This window comes from Coturnix japonica, chromosome 2 (assembly GCF_001577835.2).
Source record: "Coturnix japonica isolate 7356 chromosome 2, Coturnix japonica 2.1, whole genome shotgun sequence".
NCBI lineage: Eukaryota > Metazoa > Chordata > Aves > Galliformes > Phasianidae > Coturnix > Coturnix japonica.
The window spans coordinates 79,813,310-79,825,458 of NC_029517.1; the positions used below are offsets into that span (position 1 = coordinate 79,813,310).

The 12,149-nt window shown below is 47.1% G+C and overlaps 1 protein-coding gene across 1 annotated transcript in view; it reads left to right on the forward strand.

The window, feature by feature from the left end:
- The first annotated feature begins 2,941 nt into the window (after positions 1-2,941).
- Positions 2,942-12,149, forward strand: part of TMEFF1 (transmembrane protein with EGF like and two follistatin like domains 1) — a 115,871-nt gene continuing 106,663 nt past the window's right edge. The window contains exon 1 of the mRNA XM_015855183.2: positions 2,942-3,382. Within this exon, the coding sequence (XP_015710669.1) occupies positions 3,199-3,382 (184 nt within the window). The 5' untranslated portion in view covers positions 2,942-3,198. The remainder of the gene's footprint in view (positions 3,383-12,149) is intronic.

Here is a 12,149-nt window from a genome sequence, read left to right on the forward strand (position 1 = left end):
GAGTCCAGGAAAAGAACCACCCAAACCACCAAAAAACCACAAACCTCATGAGATTTACTTACAGTCTATGTGGACTTGCTAAAAGCTTTCATGTGATGCCACGCAGGGACTGCCTAGTTAAGCTGAAAGAGATGGGGAACTGAAACAAAGCTGCAAATTCAGCTGGGATTTCACTGCAAATGACAATGTGCAGCCCTGGAAGGGGAATGTGCAAACCAGGAAAAGTCACTATTACTGTTTCTTAAAGTTTGTTCTGTGACCAAGAGTTTTAATTTGCATGGATTTTCGTAAACATGAAAGCCGGAATGCTCTGGGCAGGACTATCAGGACAAAGGAGATTAAGAACATCTCCTAGATACCAAAGAACCACATTAGGTCTGGAAATAACCTCTAAGGTCATTAAGCCCAACCACTGACCCATTCCTACCACACCCTCTGCCTGTGTCCCTCAGTGCAACAGCCACACGGTTCTTCAGCATCTCCAGGTACAGTGACTCCACCACTTCCCTAGGCAGCCTTTCTGAGAAGAAATATATCCTAATATCCAACCTGAACATCTGGTGCAATTTGAGGCATTCTCTCGTCCTGTCACTGCCACCTGGAAGAAGAGGCCACCCCCATCTTGCTACCACCTCCTTTCAGGTCACTGTAGAGAGTGATATGGTCTATCCCGAGCCTCCTCTTCTCCAGACTAAACAACCCCAGTTCTCCCAGCTGCCCCCCATAAGATTTACATTTCAGACCACTCACAGCTTCACTGCCCATCTCAGAACATGCTTCCAGGGCCTCCATGTCTTTCTTGTATTGAGGAGCCTAAAACTGAACACAGTGGTGAGGTGTGACCTCAGCAGAGCTGAGAACAGAGGGATATCATCTCCCTGCTCCTGCTGGCTGTACTGTTTCTGACACAAGCCAGGATGCCACTGGCCCAGCAATCCAGCCTGTCCAGATCCCTCTGTACAGCCTCCCTACCCTCAGGCAGATCAGCACTTCCTCCCAGCTTGGTGTCACCTCCAAACTTACTGAGGGTGCACCCAATCCCCTTGACCAGGTTATTAATAAAGATGTTAAACAGAACAGGCCCCAGTAGCAACCCCTGGGGAACATCACTTGTGATTGGTCACCAGCTGGATCTAACGAACTCCATTTATCGCCACTCTCTGGGCCTGGCCCTTCAGAGACTACATCATGTTGGGAACTGGAAGGACAAAAAATGAGATAAAATAAGATCGTGCACTTAGACATTTATAAAAAGCATGTTTATTACAGACTGTGAATGACAGACCAGGAGAAGTGGCTGCCTGTATTAGTTGCTCACAGCGTGACCCCAGAACATTTCTGTGATTTGGGTATGTAGAAAGCATACTACCTGTATGAAGAAAAGGCTGTCTGGGAAGATGTCGGAGAGACTTCATCCATTGCAACAGATTATGGGAAAAAAAAGCTATATTTCATGTCAGCTGCGTGGAAGAAAGCTGAATTCAAACTGTATTCAAACTCTTGGTGCCAGAACTATAGGAGATCAAAAATAGTGATAGGACAAGGGGAAGTTGTTTTAAACTGAGACAAGGTTAGTTTAGGTTAGATATTAGGAGGAAGTTTTTCACACAGAGGGTGAAACAGGCTGCCCAAGGAGGCTGTGGATGCCCCATCCCTTGAGGCATTCAAGGCCAGGCTGGATGTGGCTCTGGGCAGCCTGGTCTGGTGGCTGACAACCCTGCACACATCAGGGGGGTTGAAACTACATGATCATTGCGGTCCTTTTCAACCCAGGCCACTCTATGATTCTATGACAGTAGTAAAGTATCTTGTTTAGCTGTGTTTACGGAATGGGATGCATCAAGCATTTGGTCCTGCCATAACAAAGTGCTAGACTCAAAACACGAGTTCTGCGCCAGCCCCATGTCCTAACGATCCAAGGGGTTTGCCCACTTAGCAGAGCAGATTGCAGCACGCAGACATCTGAGCAAGCCTTAACTAACCTCGCACGGCGCCTGGTGCCAGCAGAGCAGGTTAACGTGCTGCACCTCACTGAGGAGTGGGGCTCTGCTGACATCTGGCATCACAGCAAACAAAGGGAGCGAATAATTACAGAAAAACGTTTACACGGCAGAGGCAGTCGGCGCTGAGCTCCGTGTGCGCTGGAAGAAAATCGCTCTTTCAGTCTTAGTGGTCCAGGACTCAGCTCATCATCACATTTGAGAAGACAACAGCCCAACTTCCTCGCACCCACGGCTGGGTTTGTGGCCTTGCTTGGGGCTGCTCTGATGGCAGACTGCTCTCAGGTCCCACCACACTGGACTCGGGGCAAGAAGGCGGTGCTCAGCAGCAGCAGCAGCAGCAGAGAGCAATGGGCAGCTCAGCTCTCACAAAGGGATGGTTCGCACGGCAGGCTAAAAAACTTGTACACATTCTAAGTGACAGAGGAAAAAAAAAAAAAGCCAAACCAAACCCACCTTGCTGAAGACACAGATATTCTCTGCGCTTTCCCTATGTAAAAATGGTGACGGTGCTGTCAGTTCACCCTCAACTTTCACCTAGGCGCTGAGCCGGCTCTTGGGATACCCGCCCTGAGCTGCTGACCGCCGAGCATCCCCGTGCAGGTGACCGGGGAAAAAAAAACAAACCAGGCTGTAAAAGCTCTGGGTTACGAGTCCCTGCCCCGACCCCGACCCATCGGCTCGGCACGAACGCCCCCACCAAGCGAGCGAGGCTCCTCAACCCTGCGTTGCGCCCACGGCTCCCAGCGCAGCGCTCCGGCCGCTCCCCGCGGTGGGACCGCAGCCGTCCTCCCCCCGCCTCCCGCTCAGCCCCTCGCTCCCCTCGGCCGGGGGAGGGGGCTGCCGTCACGTGTGCCGCCCGCTCCTTCCTCCCCCTCCCCCCCGTTCTCCTCCTCCTCCTCCTCCTCCCCCTGCGCGGCGGCGGCAGCGCACCGCCGGGCTCCGCTCCCTTTGTTGCAGGCGGAGCGCCGGGCGCCGCGCACAAAGGAGCGCGGCCGGGGCATCGCTCCCGCACCCCGCAGCGCCTCGCCCGGCCCTGCCCGGCCCTGCCCGGCGGCGGCGGCTCCCCGCGGGGATGCTGAAGGTGCGCTCCGGCGCGGCGGAGAAAGGACGGTCCCGCCCGGGCGGCGCCGCGGGCTCCGCTTGAGGCTGCGGCCCCCGCCGCCGCCATCCCGCCGCTCCCCCGCCGCCCCTCGCCATGGTGGCGGAGAGCCCGGCCGCCGCCCGGCCGCCGCCGAGAGCGGGACCCCCGCGGGGGCTGTGCTGCGCCTCGGCCCTGCTGCTGCTCGCCCTCTCGGCTCTGCCCGCCGTCCGCGCCTCCCACCCGCTGCCCGCCGGCGAGTGCCAGGGCGGCGGCAAAGGGAAAGGAGGCAACTGCTCAGGTAAAGCCCCGCGCCGCCCTGCCCACGCGTGCACGTGGGGGAGCGGAGCGGCCGGGAGGAAAACAAAGGGGAGCCGCTGCCCCGGGGGCTCCGCTGAGCGCCGAGCGGGGCGAGGGACGGGAGGAGGAGAGACGCTGGGATGGGGCTGGTTCCGTGGATATAGACAGACAGACAGACGGACAGATGGAGAGATGCCGGCGCGGTGCGGTTCGGCGTGACAGCAGCGCGTTGTCGCGCATCGTGAGGGATATGGCGTTTGTAAAGCGGGGCAAAGTAAATACCGCATGAAGTTTCCGTTTCGCAAGCGGGGCTCGGTTCTCCCCTCCGGCCCCGCTCGGTGAGGGCAGGTCGTTCTCTCTCCCCCCCTTCCGAAGCGCCGCTCCCCACAAAGGGCCGGGGCGCAGCGCGGTGCCTTCTCCGAGGTGATGAACAGCTCCGTTCCATTGTGTGCAGCGGGTGCGGAACAGCTCCCAGGCACGGGGAGCTCCATCCCCGCGGTACCGGACCGCAGCCGGGACAAAGTGGGGAACAAACCGCCCCGCCGCCCGCTCTCGGTGCGCTTATTTAGTCTGAATTCAGCCGGGTTGGTCGTCCGCGCGTTGTACCGCATCGCCGACGCGGTGAGGTTGCCCGACTTTTGTATTGTGTTCGCAGGAACGCTGTGGTTGTTCTTAAGGAAGGGTTAATAGGTCAAAGTGTCGCCGGCATTAGCGGCTCAGCCGGCAGGGACGTGTGGGTCTTTGGAGCGGAGCAGGGGCATAAATCAGTGAGGGCGAGTGTGAAATATCAGTAATAAGGGAGGAAGTTTGTAAGACAATGTGGGATGCACTGAGACTGCTGTTCAGGGAACCCTGCTGGAAGAGGGCATCCAGGCTAACGCCGTCAAGTACAAAAGGCAGAAGCAGAGATAGGTGCCATCTACAACGTGTATGGCAGGCACCGCTTGTGGTGTCACTGTAAAAACGTGGAAGAAAAATAGGGCTTAAAAAGGCAGCAGGTTCTGCCGTGCGTGCTGTGCCTGCTTCACGCATGATTGAGACGGTTCGGTTTCCCACGTTGATTTTCAAGAGCCTGATATCAACACGTGAAGTCTGGATCAGGTTTTCCCCTCGCTTATCGCAATAGGGCTTCATTAAGTTTTACCGGGTAGGTCCCTCCCTGCCATAGATGACTTCCCTGTATGTTCACGTGGGGCATCAGCACCGTTCTCAGCGGACTGCCATGGCAGGGCTCACTCTTTGCACAAAGCAGCAAACTTAGAACTCTGTGACAGCTTTTACTTCTAAAGTTGGGACTCGCATAATTACTTTCCATGCTCAAGGAAGGAGAATCCAGACCTTGCCTATTACTTTGTCATTTTCATGTTTGTATCAGGTTGACCGAATGCCCTGGAGCGGTTTCTTAAACTTTTTTGTGTTGGTCCCTGAGGCTGTAGCGCTTCCTCACTGCTCCGTTATGTAGCTATACTGATAAAGAATGAGTTTGCTGTAGCAGAAGAGCACTGCAACATGGGCAGATAACATAAAAAATTCAGATGACTTTCCCAGTTCTGATTCTGTCCCTTCTGCCCGGGCATTACAGTTCCATCTTTTGTTATATGATGATATAATGGCATCATCACTGGCCAAGGGAGGATCGTATAATCAAGTGATTAGAGCGAGAGGCAGAGAATTAGGACATAGCTGCCTTTAATTGATGATGTGATTTGGACTTCTGTGCATTTGTCCGTCGGTCCCTACTATGGACCTACAAGGGTCCCTTGCTAAGTGAGAAAACTGAAATAGCTTGATTTTAATGAGAATGCTGGATAGAACAGAAGTTGATGGGGTTTGGGTTGTGTTTTGTTTTGTTTCTGGAAAAGAGAGAGTAGGCACCAAATGTTAGGGTTGATGTTTTAGAGATGTTATCTTACTGCCAGCTTTACTTGTAGTCATCTTGTGCTGCGCTTCTGGTACTCGATGACTGTAAGCAGGATGGGGTGATAGCTGCTTATCTGCTCCGGTTGTGAGTCAGTCTTGTTCTTAATAAAGACTGGGAAAGGAAGTATAAAATAGATTTGGTTTATGAGTTACACTGGGGAATCCCCCTGCTGCATTCTTCAGTCTCAGTCGGGATGGATCCCACATGTGGGTTGTTTTGCAACCGCAGGGGTTCGTTTTATTGAGACTGCCCAAATGGAGATCATTGCATTAAGATTTGCTTCAAATTTGAGCACCTGGGATTTCAGTTAGCAGCAATATGCCTCTGTTGCTAAGTATTTCACCTTTTCCCTCCTTTATGTGATCATATGTGCTTGTTGGGATGATTTTGCACACCTCCTATGAGTCTACGAGGCCATATGCTGCCCTTGGTTTCTTAAAGTCTCTTTGAGAGACTTGTGTAAAGATAAAATTGTTTCAAGGCAGCTTACTGAGGACTGGATGAAGCCAAGGAAAAATTAAGGACATGTGGTCTTCCGCAGAATTCCCCTTCTGAGGAGCATTAAAGTTTTTCTTTTGCAAAGTCGTAAGGTCTCTGAAATAGCTTGTAGATGGAAGTAGATGGAAAATGCTGATTAGAGAGAGGGAAGAGCTGGACAAAGGAAAGTATCCATCCTTTGTGTAGGGTGACAGTGGAGAGCATGATGTGCTGTTTATTGAGCATGGAACAATAAGCTGTCAAAAAGCTTATAAACTGTTAGACAGATGGGCAGAGGAAGCTATAGGGGAGCAATCCTTTACCACGTACATGTTACCTTAAGTTTCAGTATGCTTTAGAAATATGGCTTCTACCCTGAAATAATTCAGAGTAAATTAGACTGAGAATGAGAAAATGGACAGAAGAGAGCAGTGAAGCAGGGAACATCAAGTGGCGAACCATCAGGAGTACAGCAAGCACAAACAGAATTCATGCATTATGATATTTTAAAACATGGTAGGATGAGAAGGGAAGAATAGGCATCAGAAGTAGATTGAAAGCATCATGATGCTGGGCAACAAGAGGGTCCTGAGAAGGGCTGGGAGTGGAACATGTTGACCTGTATGTGAGAAGAAGGGAGTGAGAAAGCTGCATGAGAAAAGATAGAAAGCTGAGAAAACTCACAAAGGTTAACAAGAATTAGCCACGTTGTATGCACGTTTTCAAAGCGTGTTTGTGCTTGCATGCTTACTCCTTGTGTGAGCAGAGCTTTAGAGATAAAAGATTTGGGAAGGGCACAGAAGGTGAGCAGGAAGAGCAACGGGAGATGGCAGTCTCAATGCAGATAAGGCAGGAACATCCAGGAACATAATAATAACTCCAAGTAGTATAACAACAGAGGAGAGAAATTACACTAATCGTTGATTTTTGCACACACTCAAGGAGGGAGCAGTGCATTTACAATACGTCTTCTGTCATTACTGCTAGAAGTGCTTGTAGGAGCATAGATAAAAAAGATCTCTTTTTGTTTGGTCCTCTGCTTGTCTGCTTTCTACCACTGATGAATCTGCTCTCATTCAGAATTTGAAAGTCTTTGTCCTTGTTGTCTCCTGCTGATATTGTTATTTCCCCATATCCTTGTTGTGCAGCAGAGGTTGTTCAATTAGGCACTCTTCATTTCCATTATTTTGTTAGATGATATCGAGTCTGTTCTCCAGACACTGTAGCAAGGATCGCCAAGATTATCACTGCCATGCCAGCAGAAGTGGCACATCATAAACATATGAAGAAAAAAATTACCTGCACAAGTCACCTCTTTACTACTTTGATGTGGTGCATGTGACGTATTTGTGCACCTGCAGTAATCAAGGACCAGCAGTGAAGAATAACATATCATCTGTCGTTTGTGTGTGGACTGTTAGTGCTGCTGTCTTGTTCAGTGCTTAATAGCTTGTGGGGATTGTAGGAAGTGGTAAAAACAAAGGGCACTGAGGCCAAACCAAAGTAGCGATGCTTGAAATATGTTACTTTGATACAAACCGTCTCTCCTTGAGTGTGGCCCTTGCCTTTGCTATGTCTGCTTCCTTCTAAAACTGTTTGATAGTTAAAAGGATCAGACACTGAGAAGCTTAAAAAGTAAGTGCCAAAAACTTAGTAATCAAGAATATGTTAGAGTTAGGAGCACCAAGTTTGAGCCGCACTCAGTGCTTGTGACTGCTCAGTCTTCTCTGTAAGGTTTTCAGTCTCAGAAGCATCTAGAATACATCTAGGATAGGCTCTCTTTCAAAAATACTGCCTACATATATTGGCTAATTGCAGTTTTAGAGTTCAAACCGGGATAAAATATCACTATTTTCTGATGCATTATCTATTATGTATGAGCTGTTGCAGTTGAGTACTTCACCTTTTTCCTTAGGATAAGCAGGAGTCTAAAGCTACTCACATTGATAACATCTACTCTGTGAAGTGAAAAGCTGAGCTGAAGAGTGGGTTGGCCAAAATGAGTTGTGTGTATACTCTTTATCGGTCTAGGCTTTTGCACTATCTCAAGTTTGGATCCATTCTGTTCCTACTGTGCAGGGGAAGAACATAAAGCTGTGCCCAGTCCACCTGGTGCACATGAAAGCAATGTGGGATGACATAAACCTCAGACACTCACTGTTGCCAGAGCTCACCCTTGTTTGTGCCTGAGCTCTGCGTGACTCTGTCAGCCAGAATCTGATGTAGCCTCAAGCCTGGCTTTTATCTGTGCTTAACTGCTGGAACAGGCATACTCTTTTTGCCTTTTCTGTTGTTGTTGTTGTAAAGATTAACTAAGTGGGGTTTTTGGTTCTAGTTTGTCATCCTATGTTATACAAGACCAAATCAATTTGTGTTAATGGTGTGAAACCAGATTGGTAAGAATGGAAAAACGGGGGATGGCTTGGGGATACAGGTTCAGGTAAATTAGCCTAGCTGTTCTAAGAAATACATGTCTTCTTTGTTTGTTTGTTCGTTTGCATGCATAGATAAACCTGATCTGAAATGGTACCTGGGACTTGAATAATTGGTTATTTTATCTGCGACTACGACTTATGTTCCCACAGATGAATTACAACAGTCAAGCCAAGTAAACTGTGATATGTGTTTGTGCCAATTGAACTCCTGAAGTAAATGATCTAGACTCAGTCAGGTTACAGATCACTTTGAGAAACTATCATAAGGCATGAATACAAATCAGCTATAAGGAAAAAGTCAGAGCGATTAAAAAGAGAAATTAAAACTCAGAGAATACCATGCACGTATTTGTTTCCCCATAGTGTAATTATTTAGCCATGGAATGTCCTTGTGATGCAGATTCTTATGCTGAATTAAGAGTGAAAAGGTAATTAAAGTGGAATTGAAAGTGTCAGAATAACAGAAAATCATCTCATAACAGGTGCCACTCCATCATTGTCACTAGTGGGAACTGATGCTGCTATGGAGTAAGTGAAGCTTGACTGAAGAGACTGGATGGGATCCAATTTCTTTACTTCCTTGAAATGGGGAAAAGAGCAGCTATGTTTGTCATGAAAAATGTTGCCAAGAGAACCTTCCTTCTGTACCGAGACCTTCCTGATAACTCCTGTTATAGGGAAAACAAGAACTGTCTTTATTAAGACCTGTCAGGCACTTTTATTGCTGTTGATGTAAGGATAAGCATTTGTACTTAGGGTCTGATGTGTTTTTTTTCTAGAATCGACAGTGCACTGGATTAAGGGGAAAGTTAATATTTACTTGGATTTGGAAAAAGGAAAATCTCTGGTCAGGGTCTTTGAGTGAAGGAGGAAGGCAGAGAATAGTGCAGATAGATATTGACTGGAGGCTGGATTTTCCTTTTTCCTGTAAGGAGATGATGATTGTGTTCCATCACTGATCATCAAGCTGAAAGTGCTTGTGACTTTTCCATCTCAGGGCCAGATTTTGGCATGTGTCCATATAAGAGGTAGGAGAAGTAGCTTTCAAATCAACTCTAGATGTAACTTTTGGGGAAGAAAAAATGGTGAGCACCAGGGATGTTAAGTAAGGATCTGTTTTTCTGACTGTAGATGACAGCTTATCCTTTCTGGTAAGTCCCTACACTTGCTGTGAAACAAAAGTGGTGATAGGGGACATGTTGTGTTTTTGAGGGATAAGCCTGTCTTTTTGTAAGCCGTCTGCAATATCCAATAAAGCTAAAGACCGAGGAAGTTCTATGTTTGTTATTCTTTAAAAATAATAATAATAAAATCATTCTATCACAAAAATAGCTTTAGGTAATAACAATTAAAATAAAAACAAATACAACAAATAGATAATCTGCTATAGACTAAATAACCTTCTCTACTAATGGCTGTAGTTCACTCTTAGATCATCTTGTATTTTTAACAGTTTTGAAATACAGAAAAACTATGGGAAGGAAAAAAAGGAAAAGCATGAATGTGGAATTGTATTTTGTAGGTCCTGAGTGTGTAGAGAAAAGCATACTGTATGAAAGAAAACCACAGTACATTTTACTATATGAAGCCATTTCTTGACAAAATGGGTCTCCTTTTTGTAATATTTTTCCTCCAGGAAGGATAAAAAGATACAGAAAAAAATTGTTTAGGGGTAAGTTCAGCAATCAAAATGTGATCTGATGAAATTAAAATTACCTGAAGAACCTTATTATCTGCTTCTTTGTCTTGATGAACAGCTACAACATACCTTTAGTTCCAATTTACTTCACAGTTGGCTTCAAGAGGATCTGAGGGCAGAATTCTTTCATCTTTCATTATTAGATAGATACCCAGTAGCACCATTAGTTATTTAAATGTTGGGGAGTCTTCAGTGCACATATGAAAAGAGGAAAAAAAGAGTCAAATCTGTTTCTCCAGTTTAAGATTCCTTCCATGGAACATTTGTCTTATGTGAAGTGGGGGACATGATGCCAGCAAAGCTCTTTGAGAACCTAGCAAGGTGACCAGAAGGATTCTTTCTGAGCCCATTATGTTCCCAGGCCCAACTGGGTAGGGCTGGGATGCTGAGCAGGGGTTTGCATGGGTTTTGCAGAGGTGCGTTCCTCTGTTCCAAAGTCATTATTAAACCATATATTAACCACTATTTCAAGGCTTCATTTGCTCTGTGACTGCCTTACTAGTCGCAGTGTGGTTTTGTGAGGAGGTGGTGTTTAACTAGCAAATCGGGATTTATTTTGGGATAATTTCAATTCTAATTATAGGCGACAATTTCTAAGGACTGAAAAGACGAGTCTTTTCCGGTAATAGATTATGTGTTACAGCAACAGTGTTTAAAGGATCGGGTTCAAAATAAAATTAAATCCCTGTAATGCCTCTCTTTTGACTTAGTATTATAAAAATAAATTTTGTTGCAATTACAGTCTTGAAACACTCACTTTATATAACAGTGTTCAAGCTGGCAGGATCCTCATCCACGCCTCAGAAATAGCGTTAATTAAGACCAGCAGGAAAACACGTGAAATGAAAGAGGATAAAATCAAGAACAAGACAGAACTGTCAATAAGTTTTTCAAAGGGAAATTATCCTTTCCGTAGCGACCACATCCTCCCTTAGTCGACCTGCCAGGCTGGGACCTTGCTGCTCATATCAACATTTAAAAAGGAGTGCTTGGCAAGCCAGAGCAAGGACGTTCAGGCTGTGGGATGGTTTCTGCAATCTGCTTTGGAAGCACAGCGTGAGGCTGCGGTGGGTTGCTCTTTCTCAGCGCTCGACCTGCTGGCGGGTGGCAGCTGAGCTCCTCCAGGCAAGGCCCTGGGGCCTCCTCCGCCTCACCCGGCCACATGGGACCGGTGTCAGAGCAGATGGAGGCGGCTGGCTGAGCCAGAGAGCTGGCGAGCTCCGGTTAATCTGCCCTTGAGTGCTGTGGTGTGTTTGGGATGAAACGCTTAACCTTCAGAACTCTGCCTCACCCCAGGCCCATCCCTGCTTATTTCCCAGACTGGCACATTTCGGCCCTATTTCAGCAGCCTATTGCAGATGAATAAAACCTGCTTCAGACGGCTTGAACTCCTATGACATGGCATCTGATGGTGTGAGGATCACCCGGCCCACAGTGAGGTCGTGCTGTCACATCTACTCACACATGGCTGTGGAAAACCTAAAAACCTCTTTCAGCAGCAGGTGAGAAAGTGCCCTGCTGCTTAAACCTGAAGCACAGGGGGGTGTTTGGTGAGCCTCACAGGAATTTGACTTGCTACCCATGGCTGCACGTACAGTTTCACACATAAACACCAAGAATGAGTGATTAGATAAGCATCATTTGCAGAAAGTTGCTGAATTTCCTCTAAAATGTTAACACAGAGAAATACCTTCCCAACTGCAGCATAAAAGCTTGAGATCTGGGCTAGCCAAAGGTGTCAGTGCATATGCATAAAAAGAACCCTCAAAATAAACCAATACATAAGCATACAAAGCTTTTGGAAATAAAAGTTTAAATCATTAAGGTGTCCGTAAGCCTCATGGCCGAGGTGTAAATTCTGTAGCTGATTGATGAAGACATCTCAAACAACGTTTTCAACAGGCTTTTCCATAGATGGACTGATAAAAATTGGTATGTAGGTACCAGTTGGTTACTTTTAAACTCAGGGAAGCGCTGATCTAATTAAATCTTTACATTTTGCTAATTAGCATTGACTGCTTGTGCGCTGCCTCTCTCTCATCCCTCTGGGAGAGGCAGAGGTCAGTTCATTGTGCTAGGTGGGTTCTCCAGGGCAAAGGGGAGCAGCAAAACATCTTTAGAAGAGCCAACGGGGTCCTACTGAGCAATAATACCAGGTGCAGCGGTGGGCAGATGAGCTGTCACCTTCCTAAAACATGGTGTTTTAGGATAGATTTTCCTTCATCCTCCATTTCTC